Genomic DNA, 16150 nt, shown 5'->3' with positions numbered 1-16150 from the left:
GGCGCTTTTCTCTGGGGGGTAGCAGCATTTGGCGCTTTGACAGCTCCCCTGGGCGCGCTGCTCACAGATCCTGCAGGCTGGCTGGCCGCGGGCACCACAGGCCATAGGTGCATGGCGGTGCTCTTAGCTCAGGGACGTCTCGGTCAGGGAGCGAGGGGATCGTGAGGCACCGCGGGATCACACCACAGGCTGCACCGCTGCACTGTTCTTCGCCAGCGCCCCGCGGCCAGCCCGAGCTGGAGCCCCAGAGCCTCGTGCACCACACGGGATGGGGAAGAGCCCCCCAATCCCTTTGCTACATTGAAAAGGCCCCCAGCTGGTGGGGGGACTCACTGAGCTGTCAATGGGCTGCTGCCTCCACCAGCACAAAGGGTCAGCAGGGCAGAGCTGGCTGGAGTCCCACGTCGTCCTGCTGCGGGGCCAGCGCCTCCAGCCGCCTACCACGGGGGGGTGGCCCTGCCACTCCCCCAGTGCTGAGGCTCCTGGGAGAAGCCGGGGGTGCTGAATAGGGGACGGGGGACTGGCTGGCTCCCACTTCCAGGCTGATGGAGCTGTGCCCAGGCACTGCTGGCTGAAGGGAAGAGGAGCCTGTACTGGGGGTACAGGGCCCTGGGGAGGCTGAGCAGACAGAGGTATTAGGTGGGTGTACACCAGTGCGGGAGGCTTGAGGTTATCCCCCCCCCTGCTGTTCTGTGCCCATTTTATCTCTAACCCACATCCTACATGCTCCTCTCCTGGGAGGCAGCAGACAGCTTCCTGCCCACCCCAGCCCTCTGGCCAGCCCACGTGCAGGGCTCATTTCCTGATGCTCCTTCTCTGCTCCAGGCAGTGCATGGGGCAGGTACTGGTACAATGGCAGCACTGGTGGGGCAGGGGAGATGCTGCTGCTGCTGCACCTGTGGCTTTTCTGCTCTGTCAGCCACTCTGGCTGCAGGGTTCTCGCTGTACGGCTCCTGCCTGCCATACGTAGGGCTGGGATTGCCAACTTTCAAACGCCCCTGCCCTGAGCCCCCACCCACCCTTCCTTCACTCAGGGGCAGGGGTTGGAGTGCGGGGGAGTATGGGCTCTGGGTGGGTCCAGAAATGAGGGGTTCAGGGTGTGGGAGACAGCTCTGACTGGGGGTGCAGGCTCGGGGGGGGGCTGGGGATGAGGGGTTTGGGGTGCAGGAGGGGGCTCTGGGCTGGGGTGCAGGGTCCCAGCAGCAGTCGCCAGGTCACTGCAGCCCCATGGGCAGCCAGGGAAGCGCTGCCCTCAGAGCTCCCATTGGTCCCAGGTCCTGGCCAATGGGAGCTGCGGAGTCGACACTTGAGGCAGGGGCAGCGTGCAGAGCCTTCCTGGCTGCTCATGTGCCTCTGGGCTGCAGGGACCTGGTGGCCGCTTCCTGGAGCCACATGGGAGCCTGCCTTAGTCCTGGGTCCTCGCTGTGCCGCCAACTGGACTTTTAACAGCCTGGTCAGCGGTGCCAACTGGATGCCAAAAACCAGACGGTTGGTAACCCTATGAAGGGCCCAGCTGCTTCAGTGCCAGGCCTTCTGGCTTCCCTGCGCTGCTGAGCACCTGTTTTACTGACGGTCATTTCCCCACAGCCGTGTGTGGCTGAGGCAGGTGAGCGTGACTTGGCACCACGGTCTGCCCTGCAGCCAGCTGGCTAGGCCGTGCCTTGCTGTAATGTCAGTGCCTGTGGCAGTGTCACACTGCACTGGGGTGTGCTCAGAGAGCTGCTATGGCAGCCCCATGTCACCAGGGTTCACAGCGCTCTGTGCAGGGAGCCGGCTGCAGCCCTGCCCCAGGGGTCATGGCTAAGGCTATTGCACGGGCAGGCCCCTTGCGGTACTGCCTGCGCACAGGTGCTGCTCACGCTGTTCTGGGGCATACACCTTGGCTGACCTTTGCTCAGCTTGGGCCCAACTGACAGTTTAACTGCTGTGCCAAAGTGGGAATACTTTGTAATATTTGTATGAAGCCTAAGTGTGCCTCAGTTTCCCCACATATGCTACAGTTACCCCGTGGGTGGGAAAGGACTGCTTGCTCTCCGGGCAGGCTGAGCGACATGGGTGTTGCCCGGCTGTCTGGGTCTTAGTCCCCTATCAGTGGAGCATCTGAGAAGCCAGTGGCAGCCAGTTGCCAGGACACTGACATCTAGCAAGCAACAACCCAGAGGGATGAGGACTTCCCCACTTCCCAGCAGGGAGGCCGAGAAAAAGGACGGGAGGGAGCGCTGGCGGCTGGACGAGTCAGAGCTCTCACAAGCAGGTCGGCCGGAGAGACAGCCAGCGCTTGAACCAAGGGCTGACCAGAAAGGTCTCTGCTTTAACCGTCACCGCCTTGCTATTGTGTGGCATTATCCTGAAAACCTGTTTTCACAGCGCCAGCGTCACTGCAGATGCTGGGAGAGGTGCATTAATCCCTGTGGGTGGCTGAGTCTCCAGTGGACCTCGCTGAACAGAGCTCACAGGGAGGTTGCAGGCCCACAGGTCCAGCCTGAGGAGGCGGTGATGCTGCGTGGCTGACTCTGGAGGAAGCGGCGACACGGTGGGGTCTGGCTCACTGAAGGGATTCCTCCTAGAGCCCATGCCGAAGCTGGGGCTGGAGCACTGATCCTGTGGAACTGCCACAGTGGCAAACATAAGCAAACCCCACCTTGTCCACCCCACCCTTTGTTTTTGTGCAACTGCAGACATGAGAACCAGCAGCGCCCTCCTCACCAAGCAGCTGGCCCCTTTGCAAACAGAGTCAGGTTCACCATGCTACAGACCCGCCCCTGGGCCATGCTGTGGGGCCATGCTGTGGGCTGCTGCAGTATGGGAGACTCGGGCAGGTGTCCCAGACATGGGGCTTTGAACTGGGCTAAAAGGCAGCTACTCAGCCTGTGCAAATCTTCGTTCAGGAGGGGAGAGAGAGACACTTGAGTTTCCACCTTCTTTGCTCCCTCTTGTTGTGCCCTTACAGTTCAGTAGGATCTAGTGGCCTCAGCCAGGTGTGAGGCCCACTGCCAGGTGCTACCACAGAGTCGTTGCCCCTTCTAAAAACCCCAGTCAGACACACCCATCTCAGCCCTGGGAGAGCATGGTTCTCACTGCAGGGGTACTGGGCACTTTGTTTTCCTTTCCTGCTGTTTAAATGGCCCAGTCTGTTAGTCGTGTGTCCCGTCCCTGGGCCATGTCTCCCCAGGGCAGCCAGGCCAGGCCGTGTGCAGTACCATGCCCCTGGGGTTAGTGAGGCAGGCCGTGGTGCCATCAGGCCCTTGAGGAAAGCCTGTCTCTCTAATACTCGCCTTCTGCAGACCCAAGCATGAGAGCTGCTGGCCCTGGGCCACGCCTCCCTGGAGTTTGGCAATACTGACAGATGAGGTGTCCACTGCAGATTCCCCCCACCCCACGACAGACCCAAGGCTCTCCCTGCACCCAGCAAATCGGCCCCGGACTCAGACTGGAAACAAACTCCTTTGGCACTGCCAGGAAACCCCTCAGCCACGTGTTGGGGGGCAGGAGTCCATCGCTCTGCTAGGAATAGGCAGGCCCCCAGTCTCATCACTGGGTGGGCCCTGCAGCCCCTAGGATATGCTGCGTGCTGCACTCCAATTCACTAGAGGGGGAGGGAGACGTAATAGGAACAGTGAATGGACAGGGAGGGAAGAGGACTCAGGGCCCAGTAACCCCAGGCAGCAGGGAGGGCAGCAGCCAACCCCCTCCCCTACCAATGGGGCAGGAGAGACTATAGCCTCTACCCTATCTGGCCTGACAGCCAGCCCAGGGGCAGCACTGCACCCTCCAGTATTGCAGGTGTTGGAAGCTTGCTGCAGGCTGCCCAGAGCCATGGCCCAGGGGGTGCTTGTCCTGCAGGGGTGGGGAGACCGACCGACCCCCCACGTCTCCCTGAAGACACATCAGTTCGCTACACACACACTAGGGACAGGCCCCAGGGTAAGACTCCAGCTCTTTATTCATTCTCCGTACATGGCTGAGCAGCCCCCCACCCAGTGCAGAGTACTGCAGGCCCTCCGACCCTCCCTCTCATGGTGGGGGAGCACCCAGCAGAGCAGCACAGGGAAGCCAGCTGCTTTACCACGTGTAAGAAAGGGTAGAAAGACAGAAAAACACCCTGAGTCTTTGCTCCCCTAACAGGCACTAGCAGTGTGTCAGGCAGCAGCAGGCACGGTGGGACCGCAGAGTTAAGCCTTCTGCCTGATGGCCATTGCCTGCCCCTGGCCTGCGGCAGCTGACTAGCAGGGGAAGGACTCAGGCCAGGCTGCCTGACTACAGGAATCAGCTGCTGCTTCGGGAAGGGAGGTACAGCACCAGCAGACGCACCAACTCGCAGGGCAGACCGGGAGGAGCACAGGCAGAAGCTGCCAGCCCTGTGAATGCTGTGGCCCCTGCCAGGACCCCCCCACTCTGGCTGAGCAGAAAGCTGTGCGTGCTCCAATGGGAGGGAGTTGGGGAGTGGACAGAGAAGTTACAGAAACACCCTGGCCAGAGCTGCTGGGCAGCAGCATTTTAAGGTGCCAGTTACATTATTGCATAGTAAAAAAAGCCCTTTGTGCTACATCCCTTTGCCAGACCCCCTCAGGGAGCCAGCCAGGCCCGCTGCAGCCTCGGGCTCCTTGCCAGAGTCCTAGCTGCCCGTTTGCTTGTGGAAGGCACACAGAGAGGCTCAGGAGGGTGAGCCCCAGATTATCACCAGCCCCCAGCAGGAGTTCCCCTCTCCTGCTCAGGAAGTCCAGGGCAGGCCCAGAGGACTGCACCTGGTTTGCATAGGAGTAAGCCCACGGAGATTAGAGATCCCAGCATGCTTTGTGCCACACCAATCCCGGCAGCCTCTGCTTTGATCCAGGTATGGCTTGAAAGGCTGGGACCTGTAGTCTCCAAGGGCCAGGAGTTTGTTTGAAGCACAAGACAGCTGCATTAAGGACCCTGTAACCCTACCACTGCAGACCAAGAAGAGCACAGAAGGCACAGCATACTGGGCAGGAGAGGCCTTGCCCCATGGAGCCCTGCATAAGGCACTATGGAAGGAGTGCTCCATGACACCGGCCTCCTAGCACGATACTGGAGTCACCAATATTATTGCATCTGTTTGCCAGAAGGGGAAGGATCCAGACACTGCGCAGAGATGGTGCTGAGCCGCACAGCAGGCTAGGAAGGGACAGGCCATGGGCACAGCCAGCCACAGGACGCCTCTGCTGGAAGGGACGTGGCGCCATCACAGCACAATCTTGAAGGAACTGAAAGAGAGAGAGTGACCAGCCCATTCTCACATGCTATGCCACAGGGGAGCTACTCACTGGGGTCTCCAGTGCTGGGCACAGGAAGGGCTGTATGCAACATGGCATGAAAAAAGCTCAGAGGGGACATGGCAGACCCAAGCAGAATGCAGCTGGTGTTTAAAAGACATGATTCTGGACATCTCCTGCCAATGGCTCGAGGGGGGTGCACCCTGGATACCCTGAGCATGTCAGACAGCCCCCATCAAACTAGCAAAGAAACAAGCTAGAGGAGTCGAGTGGCCAGGGAAGGGGGCACGTGAGTCCTGGAATGGGGCAGGAGGGCAGTCTGGTGCGTGAGGCTCAGGACTAGAAGACAGGAGAGCTGGGTTCTCCTGCTGCCATGGTGTGACTGTTGGCAAGCAAAGCCTGTGCCTCTGTCCCCCGTGAAGAGAGAAGGCCCTGCTGCGGTGCTCGTTCTCTTTGTGAAGCAGGAAGGACGGGCCGGTGGTAACGAGACTGGCCTCAGAGCCATGGATTCTACTCCTAGCTGTGCTACAGCTTTCCTGTGGGACTCTGGCGAGTCGCTCCCTGCCTCGCCTGCAGCATGGACAGGACAGCCCTTCCTCCCCCTCCGCCAGCTGCATTCTGTCTGCGAGCTCCTCGGGCAGGCACTGGCTCTGTGCTTACATACAGCACCTGGCTGGAGACCAGACAAATGAGTGGAGCATCTGGGCACAGGGCCGCCCAGAGAATTCCGGGGGCCCGGGGTCTTCGGCGGCGGGGGGCCCCCGCTCAGGGGCGGCTCTAGACCCCAGCGCGCCAAGCAGGCGCGTGGGGCGGCCCTTTCCCTGGGGGGCGGCATTTGGCTCCGGTTGAGCTCCCGCAGGCATGCCTGCGGCAGGTCGACCGGAGCCCGGGACGAGCGGACGTGCCGCAGGCATGACTGCGGCGGGTGCCGTGGTCCCGCGGCTCCGGTTGACCTGCCGCAGTCATGCCTGCGGGAGGTCCAGCCGAGCCGCGGGACGAGCGCCCCCTCCGCAGTCATGCCTGCAGCAGGTCCACTCGTCCCGGGCTCCGGTGGACCTGCCGCAGGCATACCTGCGGGAGCTCAACCGGAGCCGCGGGAAGACGGGAAACACTCCAGGGGCCCCGGAAAACACTCGTGGGGGCCCCTGCGGGACGCAGGGCCTGGGGCAAATTGCCCCTCTTGCCCCCCCCCTCTGGGCGGCCCTGTCTGGGCATTGCCACGATACAGCTCGCTAGGAAGAGGTCAGGAGCCACAGCCCCATTGAACTGAGACTTGGGTGCTTCAGGAAGTGTTTCCCAAGCTTTGCAAGGCCTCAGTGGACAGGGCTAGAGATGGGCAAAGGTTCTTCACTGTTATAGAAGACTATTTAGAGCAGTTCCCTGCTACGTCTGCGCTTTTAGCCCTGCTACCAGCTGGGAGATCTGTGCCCACGCTGCGCAGAGAGTTAAGCAACCCCCCATTCCACCCACTGGCTAGCTTGCCCTGCCTAGCAAGCGCTGGATTTTCTCCAGTCAGACAATGCAGCAAGCAGTGGAGGCAGAGGTACCTGGCAAAGTCTGGTGATCGAGAAATGACATGCTGGAACTCAGAGAGGTTAATGGTCCCATCCTTGTCAATATCGGACTCCTCCAGGATCTGTCAGGGAAAGGGAAACACCAGCCCTCAAAGCCTGCTTGAGCAGCCCCACACAGCAGGTCCAGCAAGCCCCACAGACGCAGGGCGTGTGGCACTCACATTTTGGATGAGCTGGTCCATCTCTGACTCACTCAGCCTAGTCTCATCTCCTTCCCCTGTCAGGCAGTTCACCAGCTTCTCCAGGTCCTTCCTGTCCAGGGTCCCATCGTCGTCAAAATCTTTGGGGGGAAAATGTCCAGGTTATCATTAGAGGCACTCGTCCATGAGACCCTGTTTCCATGGCTATGGCCTAGCAACACAGGAGATTCACAAGCAGGAGTGCTCCCAGAGAGGGGGTTCTTGGCTGGGCCTCAGGCTTGCCCTGGGGCCCTCGCAGCCTCCCCCTTGGAGCCCTTCGCTGGGGCAGGGCTAGCTACCACCACACCCTGCTCCAAGCACCTCAGACTGCAGCTGGGCAAAGTCACCCATGGACAGCAGGTTCCTGACGACCCCCTCCCTGAGAGCAACCCCAGGAGCAGCAGCTCCCGCCCCCAAGTCCCACTCTGCCTGCCCAGAGGGACTGGCGAAGCAGAGCATTCACCCCGCCCTGGCTGATCTCTACCGAAGATGCGGAAGGCGTAGTGGGATTTGATCTCTGAAGTGGCTGAGTCGCTGAAGACGCTCAGCATGTCGAGGAAGTCTTCGAAGGACATGCTGCCATCCCCATCCTCTGAGGTGGAGAAGACTCGGCAGATCCGGTCCTGGAACGGGTTTGCCTGTCAACACATGGGGAATCAACACTGGACTGAGGCACCAGGACTTCTCAGCAGCAGCGGGGGTTCCAGAGGGGTCAGGAAGATGATCACAATGGTCCCTTCCAGCCTTAAAATCCCTGACTGTGCGGAGACCCTCAGAACTTCCTGTGCAATTCCATTTGCTGCTGGTTAGCCCCCTGCCATCACGTGCCTGCAGCACCTGCGTGGCCTGGGCAGCTGGGCACAATGCTGATGGACACCTCTTCCCCAGCCCGGGCAGCTCAATGGGGAATGAGAAGTGGAGCAAGCACGCCATGACTGGAACCGCCTCCCTGATCGCAGAGTGCACCCAAACGAACGGCAGCTGCCCACCAGCCAGGATCCAAGTCTTGGCCCAGAACCAAGAGATCAGTGGGACTGACCTGGTTCCTCCTAGGGCCGGGTGGGAGGGGGAGGCCAAGCAGCCAGGAGGGTGCACCATACCCGCAGTTCAGGCAGTGTGAGGATCTTGCTCTTGGGGACTCTTTTCTGCAGGATACTCTCCCTCTCCTCCTTTGACAGCAGCTCACTGAATCTCTTGTGGGCGCTTTGGGAGACAAGAACAGTTAGAGCCTGGCAGAGCTGGGACAGAGGCTGCTGAGCTCAGCTGGGGCCCACCGGGGTAATTCTTCCCTAGAGCTGCCTGGAGAGGTGATTATTCCTCAGCCCTGAGCGCACACCCCATGCTGCACCAGAAACACACCCTGATGCAAACAAGGTGCGAGGGAGGAGGAACAGTGTTAGCCAATCAGTCCCCGGCAGGCCGGCCCTTTTCTCTGCCCTCAGCATCCACAGCTGCCGCCTGTGCCAGCTCCTAGACACCACACTGTGATCCCCCTGCCCCACACCTGTCCTGTTACAGAGTGGCACTCAGACACTAGCCTATGCCAGGCTGGCTGCAGAGGTTACAGGGCTGGGTGGATGCCAGGAAGAGACACAGCAGGTGGCAGCAGTGACATCTCCACACAGGACTCCTGTGCAGGACACTTCAGGACCAGCTGCCTGGGCCAGGCACACATTGCATTACTCGCGCTCAGCCAGGCTGCCACTGGCAACCAGGCTAGGCTGGGTTTGTTCCAAGAGCTTCAAACGCAGCAAAGTGGCATTAGGCAAGGCCCTGCACAGAGCCCATGGACAGTCGCAGCTACAGCATTGCAGCCCAGCCTGGAGATTTTATTTTTCCTTCTTCGCCTCAAGCTGCCCATTAATGCAGCCAGTAAAACAAGACACCACGGAGAGCAGCAGGCTAGAAACACCAAGAAGCCACCACACCTTGAAGCAAAGTCCAGCGCACAGAGGGCTAGGTGCAAAGTGCCCTTGTGCCAAGGAACACACCAAAATGGGGAGCAAGAGCAGGAAGAGGCTCCAGTTCAGAAGGGAAGCGCTACCTGGCCACTGCCGCCCCACACTCCCCCCTCCGCCCCTCAGGCCATGCTCCCCTAGCCAGCTGCACCCACCGCAGGGTGCAGCGCAACAGCTGTCAACCCCCCAGCAACTTGGAGCAAAGTACCCGGGCACTGCCTCTTGCACTGGGGGCAGGGGAATGCACGTCAGCTACAGGCAGGTTAAGGCGACTCTGACTCTAGGGCCAAACTAACAGCTGGGTTACCCTGGGGCAGCAGCCCCCACGCTGGGAGGCAGCAGGGCAGCACTGTTTGAATCTCGTGTAACTGTCTCACTGTCCACCAGTCGGGGCCTACAGGTGACCTAGCAGAGCCCATCTACCTTGTGCTCAGCCCTAGAGTCTGGCTGCGCTGTGGGGCCTCTGCTGCTGCCCTTCCCGGTCCAGGAGCAGCAATGTCAGGTCTGGGCCCAGCTCCACGGAGCCCCCTCCCCATGGAGCTCTGGCACCTTCGGCCTGCAATTACTCTCCCCCTCCCCACGGGGACTGCAGCTGCTACCCCAAGGGCCAGCATCTCATGGACAGGCCTGGCCCCACAGCTCTGCACTGGCCTGAGCGGCGTGTGGGGCCCTGGGGGAAAGCCAGCGCGAGGGGTGCTTACAGCAAGATCTCCTGCTTGGTCAGGAAGGTCAGCTCCTGGGAAAGAGAGAAGGGGAAAGTTATCCCTGCAGCCTGGCTGCACTGCCCCAGCCCTGCCCCCAGCCCGCCCCCGCCGCCGAGCCCAGCAGCACGGGGGGCCGGGCCAGGTGCCCCTGGAGGGAGAAGGCAGCGCAGGGGACCCCGGCCGGCAGACCGATCACTGGTGGGGAGCGCGGGGGCTGGGCCGGGCCGGGCCGGGCCGGGCCGGGGGTGGGGAGGCGCTCAGGTGGGGTGAGGGGGCCAGGCTGGCCATGGGGGGGGGGGCGCTCGGGGAGGGGGTACCTGGTACTCGCCGAGCAGGTCCCGCGGCAGCTGACTGGCCGAACCCCCCATGGCGGCCCGGACCCAACTTCCGCAACTCCGTCACTCTCCGTCTGCCCGGGACGTCAAGTCACCGTCTCCAGGAAACCGCTCCATGGCAACGCCCACGGCTTAAAGGGCCACGGCCTCCCAAAGCGGGCCCGGAGCGGGGCATGCTGGGAGCTGTGCCCCCCACTCCCCCGCGCCCGCAGTGAGGCATGCTGGGAGCTGTGTCTCCCCCACCCAGTGCCCAGAGCAGAGCATAGTGGGAGCTGTGCCCCCCCCCCACAGCGGGGTATGCTGGGAGCTGTGCCCCCCCCGCCCAGAGCAGAGCATGCTGGGAGCTGCGCCCCCACCCCCGAGCGGTGCATGCTGGGAGCCTCGCCCCCACCCTCCACCCCCAGAGCAGGGCATGCTGGGAGCTGTACCCCCCCCCGTGCCCAGAGCGGGGCATGCTGGGAGCTGTGCCCCCCCACACACACCCAGAGCAGAGCATGCTGGGAGCTGTGGCAGATAATACCGTATATCTCTCCTTTCTGTGTAGGAGATGTGCAAGGACTCTCAGATACTGCTATAACCAGTGGGTTGAAGTAGCAGCAGCTACTTCCCAAACTACTGAGGTGTGGGGGGAGAATTCCTTCAAATCTCATCCAGTCAGTACCGCCCCATGAATTCAACTGCTATTCCAGAATCCTAGTTGTAATATCAGTTTTGTCCATTATTGCTGGTCACTTGCACACAAACATTAAGTCAGCGAGTGGTAATGGGAGCAGTTGGGTTGTGGGAAGAGCATGGGTAAAATAGAACTAATGTCTTTCTTCCCAAAAGATACACCCTTGAAAACTTACCTCAATATATAGTCTACCTGTAGCTTGAAGTTAGCCAGGGATGTTGATTTAAATCTGTTTCACCCTCCTCAAAAGTGGCTGAAATTCTCATAGAAATCATTAACACCTGAAATAAGTATCTTTATATTGGTTGGGACCCGGGTACCTGAGAGCGATCACCTCTCTTCTCAGCATCAGCTGCCACAGTTCAGTTAAGCAGAGGTGTGTGAGTTGGGATCTCCCTCATTTATAACAAGGGAGTTGCTGGTGGGTTTTCTCTGAGGAGTGTTTGGGCAGATTACAAAACCTAAAGGGAACAGTCTTGAGCCATTTTACTTAAGGTGGCAGAAGCAGGAGGGATCGCTCAGTGGTTTGAGCACTGGGCTGCTAAACCCAGGATTGTGAGTTCAATCCTTGAGGGGGCCACTCAGGGATCTGGGGCAAAAATCTGTCTGGGGCTTGGTCCTGCTTTGAGCAGGCGGTTGGAGGAGATACCTCCTGAGGTCCCTTCCAACCCTGATAGTCCATGAGTCTCACTCTTCTCTTCTGCAGACTAAATAAGCCCAGTTCCCTCAGCTGCTGGGTGCCGCTGGGTCCAGGGGGGGGGGGTGCTGCTGGTGAGCCTGGGTTCCTGTTGAGCTGGCGCTGCCTGCGATGGGGTGGGGGAGATTCTGGAGCTAAACCAGCGCCCTACGGCAAAGCGCCGGGGTTAACACAACTTCTTCCCCTTTCTGCAGCGCCACCCCGCTCCGGCTCGCTGCTGCTCAGCCAGGCGCGGCCTTGTCCCCCCGCCATGGGGCGGGGAGTGGCCTGCAGGTGCAGGGTGAGTCACTCCACCCGCAAATCCTGCTGCTGCGGAGACCAGCTCCAGCGTCTCCTCCTCCGGCCCCAACCTGGGAACCCGGCGCGAGGCGGAGACACCTCGCCGGTCCCCCGGGGTCTCCGCCCAGCTCCGCCGCTGTCCCGAGGGCTCTGCAGACAAGCCCGGGCCCGGCGGTTCCCGCAGGCGGCCGGCCGGTAGGTGCGGGCTGTGTCTGGCCCGGGAGGGGGGAGAGAGGCGGGCGCGGCCCGGGGGCCCCGGCTCCGCGCGGCAGGAAATGAGTTTCATTGCGCGGCTGGCGGCTCCGGGCCGGGGTGGTGACGGACACCGCTCCTGGCTGGCCGGAGCTGGGCTCCAGGAGCCGGAGCCGCCGCTAGCGGAGCGGGAGAGCCGCCCGGCGGTGGGGGTCAGCCCGGGGCTTTGCTCGGAGCGCTGGGCGGGGGGAGAGGGGCTGTGGGCAGGGCCTGAGCGAGGGACTGTCTGGACCTGTTAGCACGTGTGTGGGCACGGGAGCCCCCTGCAGACATGTACATTGCCTGCACTTCCCGAGTCTACACACGGGGCTCCTGGACCACTGGGGACAGGCTCCCTGGCCCTACTGCCCTGGCCCCTGCACCACCGTGCTGAGTCTCTCTCGGCGTGGGGCTCACAGCCCCTGTCCTGCAGTCGGGTCTCTAAAACTCCAACTAACAGGAATTGTCTCCAGGGTTCTGTCCCAGGCCTTAGGAGACGCCTGGTGATCAGCTTACAGGGTTGTTGTTTGGGTCCATGGGTGGGGTGTGCGGGAAGCCAGACAGGTTTTGCTTTAGCTCTGAGCGCAGTAAGGCCCACAGCAGTGAGTTCCATTGTCCAGCTCCATCTCTGATCAAGATTCTGTCTCCTGCCCTCACAAACCTTCCAGTAGTTTCCTTGGCCCCGTGCTGTGTCGCTGGCTTGGGAAATCTTGCAGGGAGGGGTGATCTCTGGGGTAGCTAGACTGATCCCAGGCAGTGTGTGACGGCAGGACAGAGATCCTGTGCTAGACGGTATTGGATGGGACTGGGGTCAGTGCCACTGCCAAGCGCACAGAGGCCCATGGCGCTCTGCTCTCCAAGACCTGCACTGCTGGAGTTTCTTCAGCCAGTTTTATGGCTGCTTTCCTAGTACCCCCTGTAACAATGCTGCAATAATTGGCAATACTTTGCCCTTCCACCAGAGGATCTCACACACATTCTCACACTAACTAACCCTCTCAGCCGCCTGGGAGGTCAGGATTCTCCCCATGTGATGGGGGGGGAAGGGACTTGCCTAAGTGCACCCAGTGGCTTAAGGACCAAGCGGCCTGACTCCCAGACCTGCGCTGTCAGCACTCCCCCGCTCTGCGGCGGTACAACTGGCGGTGGAGTCCTGGCGTTTTGTACAGATGGGCTGTTTCTCTTTGCTTTGTCCATGTCCCCATAACTGCCTCTGCTTATTCCATTGTCTGTTTCAGATCAGCTGGAGATGCTGCCTGCAGGGGAGCCCTGAGCAGGTGCTGCTGCTCATCTAACATGGCAATGTCCCTGGGTGCCAGCCAAGCCCTCCATGAAACATTGGGGTTGCCATCCCAGGAGCAGCCAGAGAGCCGTGCTGTGTCCTGCTGGGAGGACTTTGTTTATGGGGAAGAGGATTTTGTTCTGTGTGGGGTTGGGTGGTGGAGAAGCAGGTCAGAGGGGCCAGCAAGCCGCACCATGTCTCGCTTTGACAGAGCTTTGCAGTCCGGTTGGGAGGAGAGGATGAAGCTGGGTTTGTTCAGGTATCACCTGGGGGAGCTGCAGACCCGTATATTGCCAGGGAATGTCCGGTTTGTGGCCCAGCTGAACATCCAGAGAGGTCTGGAGAGAAGGAAACCACAGGACATCCAGAGTGTCAGGCAGAAATTCGACCCCCAGCAATTCCACTTCAATAAGATCAAACCAGGGGAAATCCTCTTCCATATGGTCAGGGCCCCAACTCCCCACCCTCCCAGCAGGGGGTGCTCTCAGTTCCAAGGGGGCCCGCTGGAGTCAAAACTCCTAGGGATACCTGACTGCATCCTAGTGGTGATTAATGTCAGCCCCTTGGAGTTTGGACATGTGCTCTTTATTCCAGACCCCGCGCTCTGCCTGCCTCAGATTCTCACCCAGGAGCTGCTCCAGTTTGGGCTGGAGTCGGTTCTTCTCAGTGCCCACCCAGGCTTCCGCGTTGGGTTTAACAGCCTGGGAGCCTTCGCCTCGGTCAACCACTTGCACCTACATGGGTTTTACCTGGATTGGGAGCTCCTGATTGAGACTGCCCCAGGCGAACCCCTGTGCCCTACACTCAACTTCCACTTCCTACGGGGGGTCCCAGCCCCAGGGTTCCTGTTCTACAGTGAAGGGGAGGGCCTGGGGGCCCTGGCGCACAATGTCTGCCGAGTCACTGACTACCTGGTGGATAAAGAGATTGCACACAACGTGTTTGTGACTCGGGGAACTGCTCCTGGGGAGCCATCCCACTCGGAGACCCGCTCTGGAATCCGGGTGCTCATCTGGGCCAGGAGGTCCTGCTTTGGGTCCAAAGGGGAAGCTGCATTTAATGTGGCACTTTGTGAGCTGGCTGGGCACTTGCCCATCAAAACTGCCGAGGACTTCCAGAGCCTTACGGAGACGGCAGCCATTCACATCATCCAGAGATACCTCCTCCCTGAGCCACAGCTGTCACAGCTCCGAGGCCAGCTGGTGACACTTCTCACAGAGTAACCACATGGGCTCTGCATTGCACCGGCATCGCACTTTCTGGGGTCAAGTCTCACTCTTGCGTATTTTGTAACTGCTGTAGAATCGTTCATTGGGGCAGTCGGGGAGCAGGGAGTGACTGGATTTGCCTCCAGGATCCAGCATGGAGGCAACCTTGCTGTTTGAACCACTGTCCCCGCGGGCACTGCAGACTGGACCCTCTGGGACACCGACTGGCCTGTTGTACCATCATTGGCAACAAATGAAGGAAGATCTCCATGGCGGGCTTTGTCCTTAACCTCACTTGCCCCATGTGTGTTTAGGTGGGGCTCTGCGGTGTGCTGGGAGTGGGAGATAAAGCAGGAGTGTGACCCCCAAGTTCCTAACCTAGTTAATGATTGAACTGTTGGCTTGTTTCTGGTGAATCAGGCAATAAACCCCCACCTTTGGAAATGCCGCAGCATCATGCAGCTTCCTGTCCACTCTCTTTCCAATAGCACATGGTAAAGGGGCAGTTTGATCAGAATGTGCCTGCGTCCCAGTGACCTCTTTCTATTCCACAGAGCAGCTCCCAGCATGAACCAGTCATAGCTTATCACTTTATTCCAGTGTTAGATGCCACTATGACAGGCACCCTGAAAACACCATAGATAGGTAGCCCTGCAGGGCCCCCCAGCTCAGAGGGATGGGGCTTGAGTCTACCCTAACCTTGCAGAGACCCCAGTTTGGGTACAGGAGGCTACGCTGGCTTGTACATCATCCACAGAACTGGCAGCTAATCTGACTGCAGAATCTTTATGACAGAAATGAGTTCAAGGGAATCCATGCTAGCGCTCAGGGCCCCAGGGAATGTGGGGCAAGCAGCTGGTAGAATCAGCCTTTCACTTGGAAGCTAAGGCCTGGTCTACACGCATAGTTAGGTTGTAGTAAAGCAGCTTACGTCCACCGAGCTCTGTCAAAGTCTACACTACAGCCGTTCTCCCACCGATGTGAGTCGCCAAGTACACCGACCTAATAACTCCACCTCCATGAGGTGCACTGCTTCAGTCAATGCAGTTAGGTTGATGCAGTGTTTGTGTAGACACTCCACTGCTTACATCAGACTGTTCTGGCTGTCAGTCCTGGGTGGCAGGGCTCAGGCTGTAGGTCCCCCAGGCGGTGGGGCTCAGGATATCAGTGCCCCACCGACATTTAAATTGCTGCAAGCGCTCCTGGTGAGGACACGCATGCCAACAGAAGGAGCCAGTGTGGACATGCCAAACCGACGTATGTTGATGCAACTTAAGTCAACTTAGTTTTGTAGTGGCTGCGTTGGTGGGGTCGGGGCTGCCAGTGAGGGGTGGCGGTTGGGGGGTGTTGGTGGGCTTGGAGCTCCCAGCGGGATGGGCAACTGGGGATATGTTGTGGGGGAGCATTGTGGGGGTCGGGGCTGCCAGTGGCTGGGGGCATGCTGGAGGTGTTGGCAGGGGTTGAGGTTCCAAGAGGCTGCAGGCGTTTTGCAGGGGGTAGTGGAAGTCTATCATATCCCTCTTAGCCGTCTCTTTTAGAAGGCAAATAGTCGCAGTCTTTTCAATCTCTCCTCATACAGAAGCTGTTCCATCCCCCTAATCATTTTTGTTGCCCTTCTCTGAACCTTTTCCAATTCTAATGTATCTTTTTTTGAGATGGGGTGACCAGAACTGCACACGCTATTTGAAGTGTGGGCATACCATGGATTTAGTTAGAGAGATGCCTTTCCTAACGATTCCCAACACTCTGTTCGCTTTTTTGACGGCTGCTTCACATTGAGTGGATGTCGTCAGGAA

General features: G+C 59.7%; 2 protein-coding genes across 6 annotated transcripts; one reads left to right on the top strand and one right to left on the bottom strand.

Annotated features, from left to right (window-relative positions):
• Window positions 1–3911: 3911 nt before the first annotated feature.
• Window positions 3912–10171, bottom strand: CIB1 (calcium and integrin binding 1). Its single transcript, XM_039492986.1, has 7 exons — window positions 9967–10171; window positions 9647–9681; window positions 8088–8190; window positions 7472–7625; window positions 6970–7088; window positions 6782–6870; window positions 3912–5225 (listed from the first exon to the last, which is right to left on the bottom strand). Exons 1-7 carry the CDS (start codon window positions 10015–10017, stop codon window positions 5204–5206), a joined length of 573 nt encoding a protein of 190 aa, XP_039348920.1. The 5' UTR covers window positions 10018–10171; the 3' UTR covers window positions 3912–5203.
• Window positions 10172–10976: 805 nt separating this feature from the next.
• On the top strand, window positions 10977–14949 carry GDPGP1 (GDP-D-glucose phosphorylase 1). 5 transcript variants are annotated; one of them, XM_039490217.1, is made up of 3 exons: window positions 11118–11212; window positions 11549–11828; window positions 13103–14949. In XM_039490217.1, the coding sequence occupies exons 2-3, from the start codon at window positions 11605–11607 to the stop codon at window positions 14367–14369; spliced, it is 1491 nt and encodes a 496-aa protein (XP_039346151.1). In that variant the 5' UTR covers window positions 11118–11212; window positions 11549–11604; the 3' UTR covers window positions 14370–14949. The 5 variants fall into 5 exon arrangements, with proteins under 5 accessions (XP_039346153.1, XP_039346154.1, XP_039346151.1 ...); XM_039490219.1 differs by lacking the exons at window positions 11118–11212; window positions 11549–11828 and adding an exon at window positions 10977–11033; XM_039490220.1 differs by lacking the exons at window positions 11118–11212; window positions 11549–11828 and adding an exon at window positions 11020–11078.
• The last annotated feature ends 1201 nt before the right edge of the window (window positions 14950–16150 follow it).

The sequence above is a fragment of the Mauremys reevesii genome, linkage group 10 (assembly GCF_016161935.1).
Source record: "Mauremys reevesii isolate NIE-2019 linkage group 10, ASM1616193v1, whole genome shotgun sequence".
In the NCBI taxonomy this organism is placed as follows: Eukaryota; Metazoa; Chordata; order Testudines; family Geoemydidae; genus Mauremys; species Mauremys reevesii.
Note: the sequence above shows the minus strand (reverse complement) of the source record. Positions and strands in the feature narration are given on the sequence as shown.